This window comes from Lepus europaeus, chromosome 7 (genome assembly GCF_033115175.1).
Source record: "Lepus europaeus isolate LE1 chromosome 7, mLepTim1.pri, whole genome shotgun sequence".
In the NCBI taxonomy this organism is placed as follows: domain Eukaryota; kingdom Metazoa; phylum Chordata; class Mammalia; order Lagomorpha; family Leporidae; genus Lepus; species Lepus europaeus.
The window spans coordinates 67512062-67539649 of record NC_084833.1 but is presented as its reverse complement, the minus strand read 5'-3'; the positions used below and the strand labels follow the sequence as shown (position 1 = coordinate 67539649).

General features: G+C 45.4%; 1 protein-coding gene across 2 annotated transcripts in view; it reads left to right on the top strand.

The window, feature by feature from the left end:
• Nucleotides 1-27588, top strand: part of GAB2 (GRB2 associated binding protein 2) — a 193231-nt gene that overhangs the window by 147329 nt on the left and 18314 nt on the right. For both annotated transcript variants that reach the window (XR_009866390.1, XM_062196775.1), the window contains exon 3: nucleotides 24116-24359. Coding sequence is in view for 1 of the 2 variants with exons in the window: in XM_062196775.1 (XP_062052759.1) it covers nucleotides 24116-24359 (244 nt within the window). In the remaining variant the exon portion in view is untranslated. The remainder of the gene's footprint in view (nucleotides 1-24115; nucleotides 24360-27588) is intronic.

Below are 27588 nucleotides of genomic sequence, written 5' to 3'. Positions count from 1 at the left end.
TTTCAATAAACTCCCGAGCCAAATTGCATTCTCCAGTTCCTGTCCTCTCAGCCCTTACTCCTGGAGCTCTTCTTCATGGTTCTGCCTCTTATGTGTCTAATGCTACGGCCTGGACCCCCTCAGTTTTTGGCAAGATTTACCTGCTTTTAACTGAAGAATGCCTGGCTCTGGGACAGGATATATCTACCAGATAAAAGACTTGAGGTTAACCTCAAGTGCAAAAATTTTTTAAAAACATAGTTTTGGTTTCTTGTTTTGTTTTGACTTCTGAATTTAGCTTCAATTTCAAGTCACCATCTGGCAGGTGATAGAAATGGAAGTTTTAATCAACTCTGCCTAAAAACCTGGTCAGCACAAGATTTTTCAGCTAATTCAGATTCCTCCGTGGGATGCTGTTTACGTTCACAAAGGCACAGGGAACAGTTGACTGGGGCTAGAACACAGAGCTTGGGCAAGGGAAGGAGAAGCAAGAGAGACAAGGGTGAGAAGATCTCTTGTTCTTCTTTCTTTCTTTCTACCAGTAAATTAGTAGAGTCACAGAGTTGCTCCCAGGCAGTCAGTATCCAGAAGTAGGAAATGAAACTTCATAAGCATTCTTGCCTCATTCACAGGATATATTGTCTGAGAGACCTAAAGTTCTATTTATTGAAGCAGTGAAGTAGAGTACAAAGAATAATTCAAAATAGATGATGTACTAGCTGGCTGGAGAGAGCCAACTATGGCTTACATGGGTTCTACCATGGCCTACCATTTATTTTCCATATCTACCATTTGTTCACTATTGCTTCTGTCCACCACCTCCTCACCTCTTTTCTGGATCAGGTCAGTGAACAGAATTCTTCATGGCTGGTGAATGCTATTAGTCAACGCTCAACCGAGACAGAGGGAATATATTTCATTGAGTGGGAGTCTTCTAGAATATGAAATCTTGAAGGATCCTTAAAGAGTGCTTAGTTCCAAACTCCTCAAATGAAAAGAGCATCCAGAGGCAAGAGAGGGGAGCTGTTTGTTCACAATCGCACAGCTGCCTGGCAAGGCTTGGGTTGAAGGCCAGGCTTCTTGACTTCCGGTTAGTGATCCAAATGCTGTTGATGATACTGCTGTGCATTTCTTTGATGCCATATGATTTATAAGTGCTCTGTGTGTACACACACACACACACACACACAGGTGCAGAAAACCAGTTTAGTCCACAGGGTCTTAGAATCATATCAATACATGAACACACAGCATTGATGCATTCAGTCTTAGGTACCTTTATTTACTTTGTGAGCTTCAATTTGAGCAGTAGACTGGAAGCAAGACATTTTCCACGAGATTTTTATTCAAATAAGACTCCATGTAAAGCATGTAGCATGGGTTTAGTACGTGATAAGCACATATTATCTGTTAAATTATGGCTAATAAATAGTTGCAGCCTTTTCTGTGATTTTCACAACAGTCCTTTGAATATGTATACCATGCTATGCTTATCTATCCAAAACTAAAATGTCCTGAATAACCCCATCTGTGTTTTGCCCAATTTAAAAAACAATTTTTTTTCACTGTGTGTAGTTGATGCATTCACCAGACAAACCTTGCAGACTTTCCTGGTCAAAGATGCATTATACTAAGGAAGGCCTCAAAAATAAAAGTGGAAATAAATCTTTTAAAAAAAGATAGAAGTGAAACTCTAAAAAAAAAAAAAGATATATAGATATATTTATTTATTTGAGAGGTAGAGTTACAGACAGAGATAGGGAGAATCAGAGAGAGCTCTTCATTCTGCTGGTTCACTCCCCAAATGGCCACAGTGGCCAGAGATGGTCTGATCCAAAGCCAGGAGCCTGGAGCTTCATTTTTTATATATTCTACTGTTAGTGAAAGCTAATGGTTACAAAGGGCTTACTGTGTAGCAGGCAGCATCCTAAGCATTTCACAGATCTTAACATAGAACCCTGTGGGTAGATGCCTATTATTCCCATTTTACACATAAGGAAACTGAGGCACGGAGATTAATTAAGTAACTGTCCCTAGTAGCTGCAATTCAGACCCAGTTTAACTTCACAATCCATGCTCTTGACCGTTAAGCCACGCTCTGAAATTGTAGATATAGCTTCTTGCCTGGAACAACCACTGAGGCTTCAGCGTGCGCACGTGGACCTGGGAGAGACCCACTGCTGCCCTTCCTGACGACCCCTGGCTCTACCAGAGAGGCTGCGCTGCTGCGTTCCTTCAACAGGGCATCCTAGCAGTTCTCTGTGCCTTTGCTGTCGGCCTAAAGCAGCTTGTCCTCACTGACCTAACCTGTGGCTTAGGTTTTCACTGAGTCTAGCGTAGGTGTTTTCACCCCCGCTGGAGCCCCCATGAGTATAGACAGAGGTGGGAGGACAGCTGAGGGACTTGGCCACTGGTGCGTAAGGTGTTAAGAGCGAGGGGGGAGCATGCATTCGCTCCTCAGGCCCTGTTTGTGTTCTCTGGGAAGCAGATATCAGGAAGAGTCTAGCTGTGCCAGGAGGTTTACTGGGAGAAACCCCCATGAGGTTGGAAGCCGTGGGGAGCGAGAGGACACCGAAGCACCCTCACAGTGGGATGCAAGTCTGAGCGCGGTGCAGGAAGGAGGAGCAGGCAGCAACACAGTGCTGACGCAGCCTCAGCCAGCTACGTGCAAGTTCTTAAGCCAGTCTTCTGTTGAAGGAACCCCTTGTCTCATGGGAACAGGCCTGTGTTAGTACTCCCGCTGGCTGAGTGCAGAACAGAAGTATAACCTCTGTGGGCACGGAGAGTGGGGAGGGATGCACAGGGCCAGCAGCTGGGAGTGCCAGCTATCCACGTCAGGAGAGCCGGGAGGCATGTTTTTATGGCTGCGGTACTGAGGCATCAAGGTAGACATGTAGGGTTCCAACGGGAAGGGGCATGCCCCCAAGTGAGAAGAGACAGATCAAAAACAAAATATTCAGGGGGTTAGTCGTTTACGATGCCAGTTCAGAGACTCACATTCCATGTCGGAGTGCCCGGGTTTGAGTCCTGGCTGCAGCTCCAGGTTCCAGCTCCCTGCTATCACAGAATCCGAGTGGCAGCAGTGGTGACGGAGTGGTTGGGTTGCTGCTACCTCCATGGGAGACTGGGATTTAGTTCCAGCTTTGGCTTTAGCCCCAGTCCTTTGTGGGCGTTTGAGGAATAAATCACTGGATGAGAACTCTTTCTTTCCTTTTCTGTCTCTCCCATAAATAATTTAAAAAGAAAATGTGTAAGACATGGTAATGTGATAGGAAAGCCAGTTGGATCAGGTGGTCAGGGAAGACCCCTCTGGGCTTTGATTTCTGTATAAGTCATAGAGAATGGTTTCCAGTGCCACTGGATATTTGTGCAATACTTTGTCATTTATAAAGCACATGCTTCTAATGTTGTCCCTCACATCCAGCTGCCTAATGCAATGAGCCCCCTACTTCGTGTAAAAAAGACTTGGGTTTGAATCCAGATCTGGACACCTCCTGATAGCTCTGTAGCATTGAGCAAGTCATTTTATTCCCCTGGATTTCAAGATCTGCAAATGTTAAATGAATTTACAAACATCACTGCCACCTTTTCAAGGTGTTGGAGATGTCAAAGTTGTTGAAAGTGGCCTACAATTTAAAAAAATATTTAAATAGCAACAAAAATAAAGTGCTTAGTAATCAGTTTAACAAAAAGCGTGCTAGATCTACACAGAAAACAGCAAACATTGCTGAGAGAAATTAAGAATTCTATAATTAGATATCCTGTGTTATGGAGAAGACTCAATTATTTGTTAATATGTTAATTCTCTCCAAATCTATCTATGGATTCAGTCTAATAGGTCATAATCCAAATAGGCCTTCCCCCCTCTCCCAAATAAACCTTTTATTTAATGAGTATAAATTTCATAAGTACAACTTTAGGAATATAGTGATTCTTCCTACTGTACCCTCCCTCACACCCCTACTCCTATCTCACCTTTTCCTTCCTCTCCCATTCCCAGTCCCATTCTCCATTAAGAAAAAGAAAAAAAAAAAAAAAACTATTCCTTGACAGTCAAGACAAGGGCTATTCAAGTCATTGCTTCTCTTTTTTTTTTTTTTTTTTTTTTTTTGACAGGCAGAGTGGACAGTGAGAGAGAGAGAGACAGAGAGAAAGGTCTTCCTTTGCCGTTGGTTCACCCTCCAATGGCCGCTGCGGCCGGCGCATCTCGCTAATCCAATGGCAGGAGCCAGGTGCTTCTCCTGGTCTCCCATGGGGTGCAGGGCCCAAGCACTTGGGCCATCCTCCACTGCACTCCCTGGCCACAGCAGAGAGCTGGCCTGGAAGAGGGGCAACCGGGACAGAATCCGGTGCCCCGACCGGGACTAGAACCCAGTGTGCCGGCGCCGCAAGGCGGAGGATTAGCCTAGTGAGCCGCGGCGCCGGCCTCAAGTCATTGCTTCTCAAAGTGTCAATTTCACTTCTGTGGATTTCCTTTTAGGCACTCTATTAGTTATCACAAATCAGGGAGAACATTTGGTATTTGTCCCTTTGGGATTGGCTTATTTCACTAAGTATGATGTTTTCCAGATGCATCCATTTTGTTGCAAATGAACGGATTTTTTTTTTTTTGCCACTGTGTAATATTCCATAGAGCATGTATCCCATAATTTCTTTGTTCAGTCTTCAGTTGACAGGCATTTCAGTTGATTCCACATCTTAGCTATTGTGAATTGAGCTGCAATAAACGTGGGGGGAGGGTGCAGGTAACTCTCTTATTTGCTGATTTCATTTCCCTTGGGTAAATTCCTAGGAGTGGGATGTCTGGGTCACATAGTAGGTCTATATTCAGATTTCTGAGGTATCTCCAAACTGACTTTCTTAGTGGTTTTACCAGTTTACATCCCAGCAACAGTGGATTCCGGTACCTTTTCCCCCACATCCTCGCCAGCATTTGTTGTTTGTTGATTTCTGCATGAAAACCATTCTATCTGGGGTGAGGTGAAGCCTCTTTGTGGTTTTCATTTGCATTTCCCTGACAGTAGTAATCCTGAGTGGTTTTTCATGTGTCTGTTGGCCATTTGAATTTCCTTTTTTTTTTTTTAAGATTTTTTTTTTTTTTTTGACAGAGTCGAGAGAGAGAGAGAGAGAGAGAGAGAGAGAGAGAAAGGTCTTCCTTTTTGCCGTTGGTTCACCCTCCAATGGCCACTGTGGCCAGCGCATCTCACTGATCCAAAGCCAGGAGCCAGGTGCTTCTCCTGGTCTCCCATGCGGGTGCAGGGCCCAAGCACTTGGGCCATCCTCCACTGCCTTCCAGGGCCATAGCAGAGAGCTGGCCTGGAAGAGGGGCAACCGGGATAGAATCCGGCGCCCCGACCGGGACTAGAACCCGGTGTGCCGGCACCGCAAGGCAGAGGATTAGCCTGTTAAGCCACGGCACCAGCCAAGATTTTATTTATTTATTTGAGAGGTAGAGTTATAGACAGTGAGAGTGAAAGACAGAGAGAAAGGTCTTCCTTCCGTAGGTTCACTCCCCAAATGGCCACAATGTCCAGCACTGCTCCCATCTGAAGCCAGGAGCCCAGGTGCTTCTTCCTGGTCTCTCATGCGGGTGCAGGTGCCCAAGGACCTGGACCATCTTCTACTGCTTTCCCAGGCCATAGCAGAGAGCTGGATTGTAAGATGAGCAGCCGGGACTCTAACTGGTGCCCATATGGGATGCCAGCACCACAGGTGGAGGATTAACCTACTGCGCCACGGCGTTGGCCCCTGAATTTCCTCTTTTGAAAAATGTTTAAGTCCTTTGCCCATTTCTTCACTGGGTTTGTTTGTTTTGTTGCTGTGGAGTTTCTTGATCTCTTTATATATTCTGATTATTAATCCATTATCAGTTGCATTGTTTATAAATAATTTCTCCCATTCTGTTGGTTGCCTCTTCACTTTCCTGAGTGTTTCTTTTGCAGTACAGAAGCTTCTCAATTTGATGTAATCTCATTTGTCAATTTTGGCTTTGATTGCTGTGCCTTTGGGGTCTTGTGCCAGTGTCTTGTAGGGTTTCCCCAATGTTCTCTAATAATTTGATGGTATCAGGTCATAGATTTAGGTCTTTAATATCCATTTTGAATGGATTTTTCAAACAGGCCTTTTTAAATAATGAAACAAATGCAAACATTAGAAATCAAAGAAAATTAGAAAGTACTATATATACATATGTCTGTCAAAATAATGTGTCAAAACTAATTCAGAACTTTATCAGTCATGTTGGATTTTTTAGAGAACTTCATGGAACCATGTTAGAGTATCTGGTAAGAGCATTTTTTTGTTTCCTCAAAAGTAGAAAAGTATGTTCAAAAGTCATGTTTATTCTTCCTCCAGTTAGATGTTTCCCTGGGGAAAACACTGGCCAGATACTGCTGTTCTTGACAGGTATGCTGAACATTCAGTCACTGAGCTCTCTGGCCAAGGTTTCCTTATCAGTGAGTGGTTAGATGATCCCATGGGTTATTCCCAGAGCTGTGCCTCTGGGATATGGAAGTAGAATCAATGGTTAAGGATCAGAAAGAACAATCTGGTGGTTTTTTTCAAGCCTGTTGGTACAAGTTTACCACATTACTCTCTTGAATCTTTTAGTATGTTTTTAATATGTTTATTGTTTGTACCCAAGATGTGCTATAATGAAAATGGATATGATTTCTTGTGATTTTTTTCTTATAATAATAGTAGTGGGCTATCTAAACTGATTTTTCTCATCATTCTTTCTCTTGATTTTTATTTCAAAACGTACAATTGGGATTCATTGGTTTTTTTATTTCAACTTATTTTTAAAAAGATTTATTTACTTATTTAAAAGAGTTACACAGAGGGAGGAGAGGAAGAGAGAGAGAGCGGTCTTTCATCCACTGGTTCACTCCCCAACTGGCCTCAATGGCCGGAGCTGCGCCAATCCAAAGCCAGGAGCCAGGAGCTTCTTTGGGGTCTTCTGCTTTCCCAGGCCATAGCAGAGAGCTGGATTGGAAGTGGAGCAGCCAGGACTCCAACTGGCGCCCATATGGGATGCCTGCACTTCGGGCCAGGGCTTTAACCCACTGTGCCACAGCACTGGCCAGCTTTTTTTCTTTTTTCTAAAGATTTAATTATTTATTTGAAAGGCAGAGTTGCAGAGACACAAAGGCAGAGAGAGAGAGAAAGAGGTCTTCCATCTGCTAGTTCATTCCCCAAATGGCCACAACAGCTGGAGCTGCACTGATCCAAAACCAGGAGCCAGGAGCTTCTTCAGGGTCTCCCATGTGGGTGCAGGGGCCCAAGGACTTGAGCCATCTTCTACTGCTTTCCCAGGCCATAGCAGAGAGCTGGATCGGAAGTGGAGCATCCAGGTCTCAAACTGGCACCCATATGGGATGCTGGCACTGCAGGCGGCAGCTTTACCCACTGTGCCACAGCGCTAGCCCCTTAGCTTACTTCTGTCTCCTCATTAATGAACTTAATTATTAACTATTTTGAAAAAAGACATTATATCAAGCAGAATGAAACCTTCTGGTCTAGGGGTTGGCAAAACTCTTCTGTAAATATTCCAGATTTTGCCACCATGCGTTTTCTGTTTTAGATACTTAGCTTTGCAGCATGAAGAATGTGTAAAAGAGTAGGTGTAGTTGTGTTCCATTAAAACTTTATAAAAACAAAGGAAATTTGACTTCTAGGCTGTAGTTTGCTGACCCCTTTCCGGCTAATAATATGCCTTGGCAGGCCTCCTGAATACATAGTTTTTGTATGTTGGCCTCCCAATGGTGTTAAAAAGACACCTCTACCTTTTCAGCCCTGGATGATGAGCAGGGAAACCACAGGTGGACAGCCAGGACATTGTTGTGACTCCTGGGGCAGTGGCTAAGAAAGAACTGCCAGCTACAAGTTGGTTCCTGCTGGGTTCTCTGCTCTGTATTCCTCTACTTTACTGTGCAAAGGTCCTCTAACCACATTTGCACCCTCTGGGATAAATCCTAACTCTGGTCAGACTTTGAATGCCTGTGAACAGGGAGTTCAAAATCTCCCACACCAATTACCTCCCACAGTGGAGTGCCAAGGGAGAATTACCCTTTGTGGAACAAGTGTGTGCAGGAACTGCAGCATTTCTTACTCCATAGAGCACCTCTATAGAGAGCTGTCTTACAAACGAGGGCTTTTGAGTTAAAATGCCATCCCCAGGTTTCGCTAGTAAGGTGAGATTTGGACACCCACAACTACACTGCCTATCGTGAAGCCACAGTTCTGTTTCAGATGCTTCTGCAGATGTCATAATTCCCAGGCAAAGCTGGAGTTCTTATAATCCCACCCTCAGCATCCAGAGTAGATCACCTTAGGGTCTTGTTTTGTGATTATTACCACCGATATGAGTCCTAAGGAGCTCCCATCGTTGTAACAGCTGGCACTTGTGTTTTTTTATCACAGTTGCTGGGGGTCCTTTGCTTTTAAGTTTACATATTTATTTGAAAGGTAGAGTTACAGAGAGAGAGGGAGAGATGGAGAGTGAATGAGAGATCTTCCATCTGCTGGTTCACTCCCCAGATAGCTGCAGTGGCCAGGGCTGGGCCAGGCCAAAGTCAGGAGCCAAGAGCTTCTTCATCCAAGTCTCCCACATGGATGGCAGGGGTTCAGGCATTTGGGCCATCTTCCACTGCTTTCCTAGGCCATTAGCAGGGAGCTTGGGTAAGTGGAGCAACAAGAACACAAACCAGGGGATCCATATGGGATGCCAGTGTAACAGACGTTGGCTTAGCCTACTACACCGCAGTGCTGGCCCTGCCAATGGTCTTTTAGTGAGAGTCACTGAGAAAGAAGGAGGGGATAATTTACCTCTTATAACATTGATTAGCTTTAAAATACAGTGATATGTTTTCACTATTTTTGTGAAAGAATTACAAGGGCCAAATGCATCATTAACCTGGGATATTAAGGAAGTCACTGAATGGATTGGTTCCCATGGGAGGATTAATGGATTCCAAAAGTTGCTTAGGGCAAGGTAAAATGTGGCCCTGAATATGAATTTGTTGTAACTGCAATGAGGCAAGGACAAGATCCAACCTTTGGGGCTGCCTGCAGCTCCTAGCGCAGTACTTACAGAAAATCCTTGTGACCCTAAGTAAATGACAAGAGTGCTTTATTCCAAATATGAGTGAACTCTTTGAGAAGGGCCATCTAACCAACCCAGACCACGCAAAGGAGCAAAAGGGTCTGCCACAGCTGAGTTGTAGGGTGGGTGTGTCAGGTAAGGTGAAAATAAAGCCCATAGCCACATCTCTCTCAAACGAATAGGAGAGTGCATGGCTAAATATAGACTTGGTGGCCAAAAACAAACACACACAACCCAGAAAACCTCGCTAAGTGATAGCTGTTCCTTCCACCCTGAAGAACAGTTTACATTTGGGTCCTGGAGCTAGTCATTCATTCTTGTGACCTAGGGAGGAAAGATGCCAAGAAACCTTCCTGCCATCCTGTGTTTACTGGACACCTTCTTGTTCTAATCCCATCGTTTACTAGGCTTGGAACATTGTGCTAAACACTCAGAGAAGCAGAGATGGTCTAGATCCTGCCTGCTGTCAGCTCACTGTCGCATTTTACGTGGGAGATTTGAGAATTCCCAACTGAAATAACTGGCAAGATTACCCACAGAACTCTGAAAGGTTTAGAGGAAGATAGGATTAATTCTAACTAGGAGGCCTTGTGGGAGGCAAGGCATTTGTGGCTCTCAAGTCAGGTGCCCTGGCCAAAGGTTATGTAAGGACATGTGACCAGGGGCTGTGCCAGCCAGGAAGCTATAGCTGCTCTCCCTTTCCTCTATGCCCTTCTCAGAATCCATTCTGCTAGTGTATACCACGAGACCATATGCGTCAGGTCAGGGCGTTCTGACTTGCGTGTCCCAGGCTTGGAGACTTTATGCGCTCTCAGATTCTTCCCTGGAAGGGGGATGGGGAACCAGAGGCCCAGAAAGGTCTCAGGGGAGCTCATGTTTCTGCCTCTCTTTGCTTCCCCTTTTTTTCTTCCACTGCTTTGCAGTTTTTATAAACACTGAGAAACTTATATTTTTGAACTTGAGGCATTATTTATATTAGCCTTTAGTAGTCCAATCCAGCAAATGTTTACTTGCCATGCAAATGTGAGTCGTTTTATAAACTCAACGATAACGTGTCCAGTGAGCCAGTGTTTTGCTGCTCAGACCTCATGACTTCACTGTGTCCCATCCCCACCCCATTCACTTCTGATCCGCTGCATGGCCTCAGGCGAGTTGTCTCATTCCCCTGGGCCCAAATTTCTCTGAGTAGATTTGGAGGGGGTGGAGAAGATGGGTAAGGTCAGTGGGAGATGGAACTGCAGTCGCCACAGTATGGGAGTTGCTGTGTGGAGTGGAGTCACTTTAGGTTTGGCCTTAAATTTGTGAGTTCCTCCTCTAATTATGAGGCATGCCAGAAGATTTCGAGAACTGTTTATCCTTAAATAATGTCAAGCTTGTGTTAGTGAGCGAAAATGACCTGAGGTTATTGACACAATCATGCCCTCAACACCTGTCAGTGTGCTTTGCTTTTTTAGAATTCTCCAATCATCTGATCTTTATTTACCTTTTAATTTCTTTCAAAATTTCTTTGTGTTTTTCCCCTCACTTTATTTTAAAGGCAAAGAGAGTGATTTTACATCTGCTGATTGACTCTCCAGATGCCTGATACAGCTAGGGCTGGGCCTGGCCAAAACCAGGAGCCCAGAATTCAATCCAAGGTTTCCCAAATGGGTGACAGGAGCCCTAATGGTCTGCATTAGCAGGAAGCTGGAATCAGGAGCCTGCCATGGGTATGAGACCCAGGCACTCTCACAGGGGCTGTGATCATATAACCAGCATCTTAACTGCTAGACCGAACACCTGCCTTGTTTTTCACCTTTCTACAGATACCACTCACCTGTGCAGTCCTTGCCCATTGTGTTTTCAAAATTGTTTCATCAGTGTTCTTCCCATTACAACCTTAGAATTTTGCCACCATTCCACTTCTATGAATAAATGATGGGACTAGTGTTGAATGAACAAGCATTTATTGAGTATTTAATAATTACTGTTTACCTATACAGTCAAATGCACATAATGACATTTCAGTCAACAAGGGATCACATATGCACAGTGGTCACATAAAATCACAATAGAGGGCTGGCACAGTGGGTTGAGCTGGATCTTAGAACAGAGCACCTGTTGGAGTCCCTGCTGCCACACTTCCAATCCAGTTCCCAGCTAATGCATCTAAAAGCAGCAGAAGACGACCCAAGTACTTGGACCCCCTGCCACCTGCATGGGAGACCTGGATGGAGTTCCTGGCTACTGGCTTCCATTTGGCTCAGTCCTGACCATCATGGCCGTTTGCAGAGTGAACCAGTGAATGGAAGATACATAAATAGATAGTTCTCAATCTATCTCTCATACTCTCTAACTCTTGCCTTTGAAATAAATAAAATAGTCTTAAAAATATTATAATGGATGGAAATGCCTGTTGCCATGCTGTGAGACACTGTAGCCATCATAACAGGCTAGCATAAGACATTGTTCTTAACATTTGTGACAATGCTGGTGTCACTACTTCTGTATGTGCTATAATAGTATATAATATATATTATAATTATAGTATATGTTATATACTATAATATGTTATATACTATAATTATAATATATAATCTATTATATAGTATATAATATATACTATAATTATAGTATATAACATATACTATAATTATAATATATAATACTATTATAGCACATACAATTATATGTAGTATGTTATATGTTATATACTATAATATGTTATATACTATAATTATAATATATAATCTATTATATAGTATATAATATATACTATAATTATAGTATATAACATATAATTATAATATATAATACTATTATAGCACATACAATTATATGTAGTATACAGTACTTGATAATAAAACTGTATTACTGGTTTATATATTTACTACTGTAGAGTATGCTTCTACTTATAAAAAATCACTTACTGTGAAGCAGTGTGCCACGTTATACTGAAGGCAGCCTCAAATGGTTTGTGTTTACCGCATGTCTGGATTGCATCAAGAGGTCCCATGGGATGACCAGCCTCCTACCATCCGGGTTTGTGTGAGTGCACTCAGTGATGCTCCCACAATGACACAATCATCCAAGACACAGTTCTCAGAATGCATCCCATCATGAAGTGACACATGACTGGTTCATCTCATCAGGTCCTCAAAAGAATACTGCAGGATGGATGTCCTCTTGGCTTTTGCAAAGAGATGAAATGTTTTGCCCACATCCCTGTAGTCAGTTTCAAAACCTGGACCCTCATGTTTCTGGGAAGCCTGCCTCAGGGCTCTTTCTGTAATTCGCTGTTCCTTTTAGGTGGCCATAGACAAATGATGTGAAGGGCCTGTGAGAATGTGGCTTTTCCATGTATAGTTTTAATGATAGAGAGAAAAGTTTTTGGAAGTATTTGTTCTTTAATTTGGTTTTCAAAACCTGATTTACCCTTGATTTTTCAGAAGATCCTTTTTTTTTTTTAAAGATTTTATTTATGTATTTGAGAGGTAGAGCTACAGACAGTTAGAGGGAGAGACAGAGAGAAAGGTCTTCCGTTTGTTGGTTCACTCTCCAAACACCCACAATGGCCAGAGCTGCGCCGATCCGAAGCCAGGAGCCAGGAGCTTCTTCCTGGTCTCCCATATGAGCGCAGGGACCCAAGGACTTGGGCCATCTTCTACTGCTTTCCCAGGCCGTAGCAGAGAGCTGGATTGGAAGAGGAGCAGCCGGGACTTGAACCGGTGTCCATATGGGATGCCGGCGCCTCAGGCAGAGGATTAACCTACTACACCATGGCGCTGGCCCCTTCAGTAGTTCCTAACCCTTCTACTTCTGCCTGGAAATTAAGAACTAGCTACTGTTAAAACCAACTGATGGAAAGCAAATTTTATAAGAGGGAGGTGGCACGACATTTCAGCTCAGCAGTTAAGACGCGGCTTGCCATGCCTGCATCCTACGTGAGAGAGCCAGTTTCAGCCCTGGCTGCCCCATTTCCCATCCAGCTCCCTGCTAATGTGCCTGGGAAAGCAGTAGATGACGGCTCCCTGCCAGCCCTGTGGGAGACCCAGATGGAGTTCTAGCTCCTGGCTTCATTCAGCCTCTTCCAATTCTGGATACTACAGCCTTTTGTGAGCAAAGCAGCAGATGGAAGATCTCGCTTTCTCTTGCTCTGTCACTCTGCCTTTCAAATAAATAAATACTTTACTAACATCTTTTAACATAAAAAGTTAGGGCACTGAGAGTGTTTCTGCATCAGTTAAGCCACCAACTGGGTCTCTGACATCCTGTATCAGAGTGCCTGGGTTCCAGTCCCAGTTTCACTTTCAAATTCAGCTTCCTGCGAATACATTCCATGGGAGGTCACGGATGATGGCTTAAGTGCTTGTCACTGCTACTCATGCAGGAGACCCAAACTGTTACAGGCTCTGCCTTCGGCCTGCCCCAGCCTTAGCTGTTGCAAGCATTTGAGGAGTGAGATAGTATATGGAAGATATTTTTTTTTCTCTGTCTGTGTGTGTGTCTCTTTCAGTGTCTGTCTTGCTCTCTCTGCCTTTCAAATAAAATGTATAAAATTAAAAATTTTTTAAATTAAACTCTCTAAATTTCCCAGATATAATTTCTTTTTTTTAAAGATTTTTTTTTTTTTTTTTTTTTTGACAGGCAGAGTGGATAGTGAGAGAGAGACAGAGAGAAAGGTCTTCCTTTTTGCCGTTGGTTCACCCCCCAATGGCCGCTGCGGCCGGCGCATCTCGCTGATCCAAAGCCAGGAGCCAGGTGCTTCTCCAGGTCTCCCATGCGGGTGCAGGACCCAAAGACTTGGGCCATCCTCCACTGCCTTCCCGAGCCATAGCAGAGAGCTGGCCTGGAAGAGGGGCAACCGGGATAGAATCCGGCGCCCCGACCGGGACTAGAACCCGGTGTGCCGGCACCGCAAGGCGGAGGATTAGCCTGTTGAGCCATGGCGCCGGCCTTTTTTTTAAAAGATTTTTTAAAATTTATTATTTGAAAGTGAGAGTTACACAGAGAGAGAAGGAGAAGCAGAGAGGGAGGAGGAGAGGGAGGGGGGGAGGGAGGGGTCTTCCATTCGCTGATTTACTTCCCATCAGTCGCAACGGCCAGAGCTGTGCCAATCTGAAGCCAGGAGCCAGGAATTTCTTCCAGGTCTCCCACGCAGGTACAGGGGTCCAAGGACTTGGACCATCTTCTGCTTTCCCAGGCCATAGCGGAGGGCTGGATTGGAAGTGGGGCAGCTGGGACTCAAACTGGTACCCATATGGGATGCCGGCACTAATCAATTACCTGGCATAGGGCTAATGCTGTTTACCTAACACAAACCTTGCAGAGTTTCTGCCCTCTGTACAAGTGTAAAGAATGAGCTTTGGAGACATTGAGATCTGTTTCAGACCTCGACTCTAGAACTTTCTAGCTGTGTGACCCCAGAGTTTATTACTGACTTCTCTGAACCTGTTTCTTCATCAAAAAAAAAAAAAAAAAAAAAAGTAATATCGCCTTACAGGGTAGATTAGAGACACATAGTGGGTGCTTAGTGAATGACAGCTGTGATTATTACAGTCAGTGCTGTCCCTTAGATTTTCATTAATTCCCCATAGAGCATCTATAAAGGTGGAGTCGTGACTCACCTAGTGGGATTCCCTCGCAAGCATCCACCGTGACTGGAAAGCAATTCATACCTCTTGGTCAGTCTCAGGGCCTTAACCAGCTTTGTGTGTACTCCATGAATAGGATTTTTGAGAACAGCTGGATACTATGCTAAATGTTTTACATGCAATAGTCTCTAATGCTCACAGCAGCCCTGTAAAGTAAGATCCCTGATGAACAACTGAAAATCGGAGAGCTTTATTAATGTCTAAGACCACACAGCTAGGAGTTAGCGGAGCCAGGCTTTGAGTCCAGTCTGGGTCATGACATGTTCTTTGGTCTATTGCTTTATGGGTTCTGAGACCCACTGAGGGTGGGGATTATTTTGGGGAGAGGATAAAGATAAAAAGGGCACTGAGATAAGAGAACTAGTCACTATTTGGCCAGTCATCTTTTCCAGAAACTCCCGCCAAGCTCCCCTTTCCTGCTCCTGTTATCACTAGCCAGCTGATGGCCGTGCCGGCCTAGACTGGGCTCCTCTGCTGTAATCCTTCAGCGCTTTCCTGTTCTAGAGTTTTGCAAGAAGTTGGGAGGAGTGTTTGTATGCTGGGCAGGCGTCCCAGGGGTGATTGTGGAAAGGAAAGGGGAGTGATTTTGTAGGACCTAAAAAGAAGCCAGGAAGAAATGAAAAAATAAAACCCTCTTTAAAAGAAAACAAATTGACTCAGACGTTTTGTGGGTATTATCTTCAGTCTAGACTTAGAGATAGAAGCCCAAGCCAGGAGTCTGGAAACCTCCAGTTTCTTCTTGCGGAGTAAATGACCTTCCTAATATCCTAAGACCCATCTTTACAATAGCCCTTACTGCAGAGTACCCAAGCAGCTCGGTACCACACATGGTCTCCTGTTTTCCTTTATTCTTACCATTCTTTTCCTCCCTCCAGGGGTACTCAGGCAATAAGACCAAATCCTATTCATGGTTTATGCAAGAGCATGGATTTGCTTTCATACCCTTGTGTCGTTCAACTCTGAAAACAACCCAGGAAGACAGAAAGGCAGGTGATGGGTTATCCTCCCAATCTGATAGGTATGAACTGAAGCTCAGACCTGGGCGTGATCTCACAGCTGGGTAATGGTGGGACTGGGTTCCTGGTCCCCTGATTCCTATCATGTGCATAAGGTTCACCCCATGGGAGGCAGAATTCCACCTCATTTGGCTGTTTTGAATAGCAAGCCATGTGTTCTTGCTAGTTCATTTTCCTGAAATTCACAGTGCCTTGCTGTGGTTGCAGGGTGAAGTCCTGAACAGGAAGTTGGAGAAGGGTGAGGAGGAAGGTACAGAAAAATGTCTCTTTTTCTAATATACATTTAGGCAGAATTAGAGAAAGAGGTATCTTCCAACCTCTGGTTCACTCCCAAATGACCACAGCCCCTGGGACTGGCTAGGCTGAAGCCAGGAGCCTGGAACCGTGACCAGGTCTCCCAAATGGAGACTGAGCCATCAGCTGCTGCTTCCCAGGCACTTTAGCAGGGAGCTAGATTGGAAGCAGAGTAGAGGAGACTTGGATCAGCACTCTAATATGGGATGCAGACATCCCAAGCAGCAGTTTAACCCACTGCGCCACAATATAGTTTGTAAGGACTTTGTATCTACTGAGTGTTCATTTTTCCTTTCAAAGAGGGAATGGAAAAAAACATAAAAATCATACATTTTTCATTAGACTCCTGTTAATTTCTTACATATACTTAACCCCTCATGCTTTCCAAAAGGTTTGTGTGTCTCTGTATCTCTATGTGCGTGTATGTGTGGTTTTTCAAACCCATTTGAAGTATACTAGTCAGTGTTCTTTAATATATTCACAGGGTTGTGCAACCTTTATCACAGTCTAATTTTAGAACAGTTTTGTCACTCCCCAAAGAAACTCCGTACCCGTTAGCAGTCTCTTCCCATTCCCACACCTATACCCTGGCTTTAGACAAACATCAATTTACTCTGCTTTACCAACTCTAAACATTGCACATAAATTTCACTTCTTTTTCACTTAGCATAATGCTTTCATTAGCATGTTATAGCATATCAGTACTTTTTTTACTGCTGAATTACATTCCATTGTATAGGCTGTGCCACATTTTATTGATTCATAGATGACTTGATGAACATTTGGCCTGTTGCCACTTTTTGACTTTTTTTTTTTTTTTTTTTTTGACAGGCAGAGTGGACAGTGAGAGAGAGACAGAGAGAAAGGTCTTCCTTTTGCCATTGGTTCACCCTCCAATGGCCACCAAGGTAGCGCGCTGCGGCCGGCACACCGCGCTGATCCGATGGCAGGAGCCAGGTGCTTATCCTGGTCTCCCATGGGGTGCAGGGCCCAAGCCCTTGGGCCATCCTCCACTGCACTCCCTGGCCACAGCAGAGAGCTGGCCTGGAAGAGGGGCAACCGGGACAGGATCGGTGCCCCGACCGGGACTAGAACCCGGTGTGCCGGCGCCGCAAGGCGGAGGATTAGCCTAGTGAGCCGCGGCGCTGGCCTTGACTAATTTTTTTAAAGATTTATTTGAAATGCAGAGTAACAGAGAGAGGGAAAGAGAGGTCTTCCATCCACTGGTTCACTCCCCAAATGGCCGCAGTTGTCAGAGCTGGGCTGATCTGAAGCCAGGAGCCTGGAGCTTCTTCCAGGTCTCCCACATGGGTGCAGGGGCCCAAGGACTTGGGCCATCTTCTGCTGCTTTCCCAGGCGCATTAGCAGGGAACTGGATGGGAAGTGAAGCATCCAGGACTTGAACAAGCACCCATATGGGATACTGGCACTGCAAGCAGTGGTTTTATCCACTATGCCAAAGTGCCAACCCCACTTTTTGACTATTCTAACAATGCTGCCATGAATATTCATTTTTATAAGTTTTTTGGTGGACTTTTTAAGATCTAGGTTTTTGTTGTTGTTTTTTTTTTTTTTTTTTTTTTTTTTTTTTTTTTTTTTTGAAAGACAGAGCAGCAGAGAGACATCTTCTGTCCATTGGTTCACTTCCCAAGTGACCTTAACAGCTAGATGTGGACCAGGCCAAAGCCAGGAGCCAGAAACTACATCCTGACCTCCCATGTGGGTGGCATGGGCCCAATCCCGTGGGCCATCTTCTGTTTGGAAGTGGAGTAGCCAGGCTTTGAGCCTGTACTCTGATATGGATGTCAACGTGCCAAGTGGGAATTTAACCCACTTGCCACAATGCCAGTCCCATGGACATGTTTGCATGTCTCCAGGGTATATCTCTGGGTACAACTCTTGGGTTTTATGATAACTTCGTTTAAATTTTTGAGGAACTGTCAGACTGTGTGTCTTTCTAGCTTTACTAAGATAATACTTTCCATAGCATTGACTTCTCCCATTTGAAATATACTGTAGTTCAAAGGTATCTTAGTCCTTTTTCTGTTGCTAATAACTCAGTATCACAAGCTAGCTTAGTTGTAAAGCAAAGATGTTTATTCTGTCTCACGGTTCTAGTCCAAGGTTGAAGGCCTGCCTGTAGTGACAGCCTTGCTGACAAGGTCCCAAGATGGCACAAGGCATCTTGTGGCAGGAGACAAGGGCATGCACATGTGTCTGTGTTGGTCTCTCTTCCCTTTTTCTTTTCTCTCTCTTTTTTAAAGATTTATTTTATTTATTTGAGAGGATTACAGAGAGAAAGAGATCTTTCATCACTGGTTCACTCCCCAGATGGCCTTAATGGCTGGAGCTGAGCCAAATCAAAGCCAGGAGCCAGGAGCTTCTTTTGGGTTCCCATGTGAGTGCAGGGTCCCAAGGACTTGGGCCATCTTCTACTGCTTTCCCAGGCTGTAGCAGAGAGCTGGATCAGAAGTGGAGCAGCCAGAATTCAAACCAGCATCCATATGGGATGCCAGTGCTACAGGCCAGGGCTTTAACTGGCATCACAGTGCCAACCCCATATCTTCCCTTTCTTATAAAGCCACCAGGCATGGGGTCCCCACTTGGATGACTTCATCTCATTCTGGTCACCCCCCAGGGGCCCCACCTCTGAAACCAGAGTTGGATTATGTCCCTAGTCTCCTCCTGCCTCAATGAGGATTCAGCTCCAGCAGAGGGGAGAGATTTTTCACCCTGCAGCAGAGGGTTTTAGCAAATTCACCAGTGGTGCAGCCATCATCAGCATTCTATGAGGAGAGATTTTTACAACTTGCCAAAAAGAAGCCTCATCCTCATTAGTAGTCTCTCTGCAAACTCACTCCCCTATGTCTACCCCCAGGCAGCCACCAATCTCCTTCCTGCCTCTATGGATTTGCTTTTCTAGACATAACACATAAATGAGATTATACAATCTGTGGTCTTTTATCATTAACTTTTTCCACTTAGCGTAATATTTTGAAGGTTGGGGCCAGCATGTGGCACAGCAGGTTAAGCCATGACTTGCGACACCAGCATCCTATACGTAAGTGATATTTCTAGTCTTGGGTGCTCTGTTTGTGATCCAGTTTCCTGTTAATGCACATCCTGGGTTGCAGCTGGCGATGGCCCAAGTGTTTGGGCCCCTGTCATCCTGGCTGGAGCTTCTGGCTCCTGGCTTTAGCCTGGCTCAGTTCTGGCTATTTTTTTTTAAAAAAAGATTAATTAATTTATTTGAAAGTCAGAGTTACAGAGAGAGAGAGAGGTCTTCCATCTGCTGGTTCACTCCCCAGTTGGCTACAATGGCCAGAGCTGCGCTAATTTGAAGCCAGGAGCCAGGAGCTTCTCCTGGATCTCTCACACAGGTGCAGGGGTCCAAGGACTTGGGCCATCTTCTACTGCTTTCCCAAACCATAGCAGAGAGCTGGATCCGAAGTAGAGCAGCTAGGACTTGAACCGGCGCCCACATGGGATGCCAGCACTGTAGGCGGCGGTTTTACCTGCTATACCACAGCACCGGCCCCAGCTGTGGCTTTTATGACCATTGGAGAATAAACCACCAGATGGAAGATTGATTCTGTATGTGTGTGTGTGGGTAGGTGTGGGTGTGGGTGGGTGTGGTTACTCTGCCTTTCAAATAAATAAATCTTTTAAAAAATAATTTAAAGGTCCACTGAGGTTACATAGATCAGAGTTTCTTTCATTTCTGTAGTTGAGTAGTATTCCATTGCTGGGGTGCACCACGTTTTGTTTGTCCATTCATGAGCTGATGGACATTGAGCTGTTTGACTGTCATGAGAAGTGCAGCTGTGGACATTGATGGACACGTTTGTTGTGTGTGTGTGCACGTGTGTTTGAGTCAGTCCTCTCAGCAACCTCTGAGCAAACAGGCAGATGGTGCAGTCCCTTTTTACAGATGAAGCAACGGAGGCACTCAAGGCACATAGCAGGCACAAGGCAGGTCCTCGAGCAGGGACAAGTCTCTCAGCTGTTAGCCTTATACATGCTTTTCTGTTACATATACCAGGCCATGTAGCTTCTGTTCTGTGAAAAGCTTGGGAATGCTGTTGAACACTTTGCTTATAGGGTGGGACACCGGGAGATGATGGAGCCTGAGTCCCAGCAGTGCAGGCCTAGGAGTCAGCCCAGTGCGGAGGCTCTTAGGGAGCAGCTTTCAGTGAACGAAACAAAACAGTGCAGAGCCCCATCCAGTCACTCAGGCTGGCATCAGGATGGGGGCACGTGGGGAAAGGGAGAACAGATGTACTCTGTCCAAAATGGGAGAAACTGATTCCAGAACATTTTTCTCGGAACACAGCTTTTCAGTTATTGTTCCTGAGATAAACGTTGTTAAATTTTTATTGCACTACATTGGTTTTCTAGGGCTGCCATAACAACTCACCGGAAACTGGGTAGATTAAAACAACTGAAGTTTCTTCTCTCAGTTTTGGGGGCTGCATGGCCACGGTTAAGGTATTGACAGTGTTTGTTCCTTCAGGATGCTCCGTGGAAGAATCTGTTTCCACCCCTCTCCTGGTTTCTGGGGGCCACCAGCGGTCGTTGGTTTGTGTCCCTCCCTCCGTCCTCACACGACCTTCTCCTTGCCTGTGTCTGTCTCGTTCTTAAGAACATCCATTACTGGAGTAGGGCCCACTGTAATCCAGTTATAGCTGCAGAGAACCAGTTTTAAAATAAGGTCACATTCAGAACTTCCAAACAGACATGATTTTGGCTACTGTTCAACCCAGTTACAGGCACCAAGGAATCATCAGACAGAGATCTTTAAACTTGCAAACAGAAGTGAGAGTCTGGCAAGGTTTGATGCCAAGACAGCTTGGATTGAAGTTTTCTGGAGCTCACACCATTAGGTGGAGCTGGCTGCTTTCATAGACGCAGCTTTGCCCTGGTGGAACTGCACTCCTATAGCCTGAGGAATCCACATATCTTCTCCCCCACTTCATCCTCTTAACCTCTCTGGTTTGACCATGAGACAGAGACTTATTTGGATTTTTGTGCCAGGGATAATTTGTTTATCCATTCAGCAAATATGTATTGAATACCTACTGTGTGCTGGATTGTTCCAGGCACCAGAGGTACAGAGGTGAGTACAGCATGCTCTGTGTACCCACAGTGGGCAAGGTTATCTGGTCACAGCATGCATTTCATCCCTGTAGCTACCTCATGTTGAATTATAAATGAGGGGTGGAGACTGCGACGTGAAGTGACTTCCCCAAGACCTGCAGGTAAACAGACTGGGGTGCACACAGTTGACTCCATAGCCTGAGCCCAATGCAGAGGGCAAGGTGGGTGACTCCTGTTGTCTTCACGTGCATGTGCCAAGCCCAGGAGCGTAAGAGAGCACTGGGTGACCAGACAGCAGCAGCGGGCTTGTCGGGCCGTGTTCTGCAGACGCTAAGGAGTCCGTGGGTGCTGTGCTATGTATTCTGGTCCACACGTGTTTAGTGAGTTATGTCACTCACTGGGCTTGATCCTGGGGATAAAATCTCAACAGAAGATACAAAATCTCAGGCCGGCGCCACGGCTCACTAGGCTAATCCTCCCCCTTGTGGCGCCGGCACACCGGGTTCTAGTCCCGGTTGCCCCTCTTCCAGGCCACCTCTCTGCTGTGGCATGGGAGTGCAGTGGAGGATGGCCCAAGTGCTTGGGTCCTGCACCCCATGGGAGACCAGGAGAAGCACCTGGCTCCTGCCTTTGGATCAGCACGGTGCGCCGGCTGCAGCACGCTGGCCACGGCGGCCATTGGAGGGTGAACCAACAACAAAGGAAGACCTTTCTCTCTGTCTCTCTCTCTTACTGTCCACTCTGCCTGTCAAAAAAAAAATTGTTTTTTCAAAAAAAAAAAAAAGATATAGAATCTCTGCCCTCACTGAGTTTACAGCCTAATATACTGGGTAATGAGAGTGATGTTGGTGTTTTTTAGAATTCTGTTTGAAACATGAGGAAGTACACAAGAACACGGTTGAAGAAATAAATGGGACAGTAGTTTTTTAAAAACAAAGACTTTTTTTTTTAATTTTATTTGAAAGACAGAAATCTTCTGTCCACTAGTCCACTCCTGAAATGCCCACAACAGCCAGGGCTAGGCCAGAGTGAAGTCAGGAGCCAGGTACTCAATCCCGGTCTCCCACGTGAGTGGCAAAGACCCAGTTTACCTGCAGCTTTTCCAAGGTACACATTAGCAGGATTAGCGAGAGTAGCCAGGACTTGGAGCAGGCACCCCGATGTGGTATGTAGGCATCCCAAGTGGCAACTGAAGCTGTGGGAGCAGGTGGGATGACCCCAGGGGAGGCTCCAGGGCCACCGGAGGGTCTGGAGCGAACCCTGCGGAATCCTCCCTGGAGGGGCAGCAGGGGAAGAGGCGTTCAGAAGGAGCCGGGAATCTGGAGCCTGACCAGGGCTTTGCTGTCCGCACTTCCCTGTGTCTTCTCAGGCAGCGGCTTGTAGTCACTTCCTGGCACGTGGCTGCTCTCTGCTCCCTCCAGCAAACCCTCTCTGCTCCACTATTAGCGAGTTCATCTTGCAAATCTGATGGAGTAATGGAGCCATTGATTCTCCTAACAAACGTCCAGTTCACTGCAGGACCTGTAATGGGAATTCATTTTGGAGGTCAAGACGGCTGTCAATGGAGCAGTTTTCCCCAGAGGCCCCGTGGCGCTCGCTGCTGTACACTGGCAGGAGTTGTCCTGCTCCACATCAGAGACGACCGAAGAGTAATTAATGCTGTGGAGCATTAATGAGCTGGTGATGCTGCGCAGGGCCTTGAGAAGGGCACATTATGAAACAGGTCAGAAAACAGGAAGTAGAAAGAGAACTGTGTCCCTTCTGATACAGCCAGAATAACCCCAGAAGCCAGCATCACCACTACCAAAACACCATCCCACTAGGCAGCACATCGCCTGAAACAGCATCTTTAATCCTTCGTTTCTTTTAAACAACAAGTTTCTCTGTTGGAGTTTTTGGATGCTGACTGGGTGTTTTTGCTTATTCTGCAAACATCGACTAAGAACCTTCTATGCACCTTGCCTTTTTCTTTATTTTTTATTTTTTTTTTGTAAATGCTGGGACTATATAGGTAATAGCCTCACAGTCACTGCTCTCAGAAACTCACAGCTAAACAAGGAAACAGAGTGACTGTGAATGTAGCAAAAGCCTGGGCCAAGTTCTGTTGGCACCGAGAAGAACAGCGAAGTCCAGGAAGGTTCCAGAGAGAATGTGATATCCGTGCAGGGTCTTAAAGTCTGCAAATGAGTTTGCCAGTAGAGCAGAAGTGAAATCCAGGCGGAAGGAACAGCATAAGCCAAAAGCAAAAAAAAAAAAAAAAAAAAATTATATAAAAGGGGCTGGTGTGTTCAGCGACTGATGATGCTTCCATATGCCTTGTTTATGGGTGGAGAAAAGCAGGAAATAGGTCAGACTGTGAAAGGCCTTGTATGTTGTGCTAAGGAATTTGGGCTTAGAGAGCCAGCCAAATGAATAATGCCCTTGGCTTGGGGTGTAGCACTCTAAGCTATTATCTGTCCTTAATACCTCACTTCCGTTCTAACACAACACTGGAGCATTTTTGATAAGAGTGGGGGTGGGGGCAAGAAAGACCCACTGACAGAGTGGTGGGGAGTGGGAGCATGGCTGTTCTCGAAAGGCTAGCAGGAGGAGCTGGGGTGCAGTGTTAAGAGAGCGCTAGAGACATATGCACGTTCACCGTTAACGCAGCCAGGCACAGTACAGGCCCTCAGCGAACGAGTTTTCTGTCAACAAAGTGTCGTTTAACAAAGGCAATCTTGGATCTGAGGTGACTGTAGCACGAGCCACTCAAGAGGGGGACAGTGGTGGTCACTTCCCAAGGCCAAGCTGGCCTGAGGCCAGGGTCACACTCCTGGACCGTGGGTCGCCCCGCCTGCCGAAGTGCAGCACAGGCCACAGCAGACGTGCAGCGCTCCTCCTGCCCTGAGTGGGCCCGGAGGGCAGTGCGGACGATGTTGACTCTTTCTCTGACAGCCACTTCAGGATAAGGAGCCCTGCTTTTCCCCTCACAGAGCTCTGTGTCCTTCTCACAGATTCCCTGAGAAACATTGCCTCCGCCGCGCACGGGCCGCGCTCTTCTCCGGCAGAGCTCAGCAGCGCTGGCCAGCACCTTCTCCGAGAGCGGAAATCCTCCGCGCCGTCGCACTCCAGCCAGCCAACTCTGTTCACGTTCGAGCCCCCCATGTCCAACCACATGCAGCCCACCCTGTCCACCAGCGCGCCTCAGGAGTATCTCTACCTGCACCAGTGCATCAGCCGGAGAGCAGAGAACACAAGGTAGGAGACGGCCCCTAGCCTTCCCCTGGCCTGGTCCTGTCTGCGCCTTTTACATTAACTGTAAGACAAGAGTCTTTTCGGGTAAACAAACATGTTTATAACAAAACTTCTTTCCTTATGTAATCTTCACATTTTAGTGGTATCCCCTGTGATGCTGTAAACTGATAATGGGGTTCTGCAGAAACTTCCCATGATCAGAAATGCTCTTAAATTTTGTTTGATTTTTGGGGGAACAGGCATCGAGGTTAGAATTTCAGAACTGTAAAAAATAAACCCAATTTGCCTGTTGGCCTTAAGACTATAGCTGTAAGACCTTACCAAACTGTTGAACGAAGCCACCTCACCTGGGCCGTGGAGCTGCTCTCTTCCTTGTGGTAATTCAGTTGCTCGGTTGCCCTGGCCACTTGCTCAGAAGCCCCATGGAGCTAGTGGTTACCAGACTGGATGGATGGATATCAGATATTTCTATCATCACAGAAATTTCTAGAGCCAAGACTCCCCGCTGTGGAATAACAGTTTTTATTTTTGTTTTTCCGTCGCCGTCGGCTTTTGCAGAACCTGTACATATTCACATTATCTTGGATTTCCCATTGTTGGGGTACGCAAGAGCACGGAGCTGAGAGACTTTGCCAGAGCTAGTTCTCAGCTGCTCCAATGGCCAGCGAGTTGTGAATCATGTTCTTTAATTAATTTAGAAATGGCAAGTAAGGAAACTGCTGTATTCATTATCACCTCATGATGTTTGAGAGGATATTTTCATCCATGTTCTCACTTGAAACAGCAAAACACACTTAGAAGCAGCCAAGGTAGATAACTTATCTCCATTTTATAGATGGGGAAACTGAGGCTCACCACTAGAAAGTGGCAGAGACAGGACTAAAACGCAGATGTTCTCCTTTCCTCTGTAGCTGGCTACTCTACCCGTTTTACTTTTTCTTTTCTATTTGACAGGTAGAGTTATAGACAGTGAGAGAGAGAGACAGAGAAAGGTCTTCTTCCATTGGTTCCCCCCCCCCCCCCAAATGGCTGCTACAGTTGGCACTGTGCTGTTCTGAAGCCAGGAGCCAGGTGCTTCTTCCTGGTCTCCCATGTGGGTACAGGGCCCAAGCACTTGGGCCATCCTCCACCGCCCCCCTGGGCCACAGCAGAGAGCTGGACTAGAAGAGGAACAACCAGGACTAGAACCCGGCACCCATATGGGATGCTGGCGCTGCAGGCGGAGAATTAACCAAGTGAGCCATGGCGCCGGCTCCCCCCCCCCCCACGCCTTTTTTTAAGATTTATTTATGTATTTAAAAGAGTTACACAGAGAGGAGAGGCAGAGAGAGAGGGAGTTCTTCCATCCGCTGGTTCACTCCCCACTTGGCTGCAACGGCTGGAGCTGCGCTGATCTGAAGCCAGAAGCTTTTTCTGGGTCTCCCACATGGGTGCAGAGACCCAAGGACTTGAACCATCTTCTACTGCTTTTCCCAGGCCAGAGCAGAGAGTGGATCGGAAGTGGAGCAGCCGGGACTCAAACCGGCACTCATATGGGATGCCAACATTGCAGGTGTAGGCTTTACCCGCTACACCACAGCACTGGCCTCAGTAAGTAGTTTGAATATTAGACCTACTGTAACAGTTACAAACTCCAGACAAAATATTTTTTTAAAAACCTGTTTGAAAGCACTGAACAATAAAATACTGGGCAGAAACTGGAAGAGATTTGATCCTTCAAAGAAGGGAGATTCAATTTACGTGGCTTTTCTTATAAGTCCCTATATTATTTCATCTAAAATGTTTATTATACAATAAAAAATTGCCAGACATATGAAGAAACTATAGAACCAACCCAAAGTTGAGAGAACTCAATACATAGAAACAGATCCAAATAAACCCCAACTTTGGAGTTACCTTACAAAGATTTTTAAATAATTGCTAATTTTTAGTCTATGACAGGGAATGGATATCATAGGTGATAAATGATGAATTTTAGAACTGTAGAAACTCTGGAAAAGAATTTAGGTGCTTCAGTTTTGTTTTGGTGCCAAAAGCCACTCTGGCTGTCCCTCACACTGATTACAAAAAATTCCAGACAGAACCTCAATACAGTTACCCAAAGACTCCAAAAAGCAATAAAAAGCAACAGATTGTGGAGGGGAGAAGATCTGGAGAAGTTGCTGCACACAGGTGAGTTTTCTGTCTCTCATGGGTTTGCCTCCAGGGCAGGCCCCATCACGGAGCAGTGTAGTAGAGCAAGGTGGCTACCCAAGTCAGAGAAACCCCATCTCTCTGGGTGGAGGAACCAGAAGAGAGCCCCTTTGGGGACTGCAGTAGATTGAGTATCCGAGAGTGGAGAGATCTGGAGGAGGGATCTCCAGATTCTAGCTATGAAATCATACAGATCTTAGAGTCAGTTTATGCTACATCTGTGGGACAGATCCAAACTAGCATGGCAAGGACTGTGTGGGCTGACCTAGGATTTGAATCACCACACACAGAAGGAAAGATAGAGTTTGCAGTCTAAACCTAACCCAGGTTGGTTTCCTGCAGAAACAAAAACATTCACTTTGTTAGAAGATCACAACAGAAGCTAGCATCTACATAACATAACGTTAGGATCTAATCCAACAGTTCTGAGCCTACGGAGACCCAGCAAAATGTAACCAGTTGTCAATGGAAGGCATGGATGTGAACCTAGAGATAGCCCAAATGTTGAATTATCAAATTTTAAAGCCTTATGGTAACAGTATTTCACAAGATAAGGAAAATACACTTGAAATCAATAGAAAGGAAAAGAACATTTGTCAGCCCAAAAGTCTGTATCCTTCAAAAATGTCCCTCAGGGATAAAAATTTAGACATTCTCAGATGAAGAGAAAATTAGATAATTTCCAGGAATTCTGCCTTATGTAAATGATAAATCAGTTCTGCAGGATGAAGCAAGATGGTAACAGAAGGAAAATTGGATCTAGGAAAATGAAACAGAGACAGAATAGCTGTAGAGCAGTAGAAGACTTTCTCCCTCTTTAAGTTTTTGAAGATGTAAGTCAATGTTGAAAGCAAAAGTTAAATATTGCCCAGTGAGGTTTTCACCTGCTCTTCTTTTCTTCAGTATAAGAGTTCCCTTTACCATTTCTTGCCATGTGAGTCACTTCTTGACAAATATTCCCAGCTTTTGTTTATCTGGGCTATCTTAATTTTACTGAAAGTTTTTTTTAAAGATTTATTTTACTTATCATTTGAAAGAC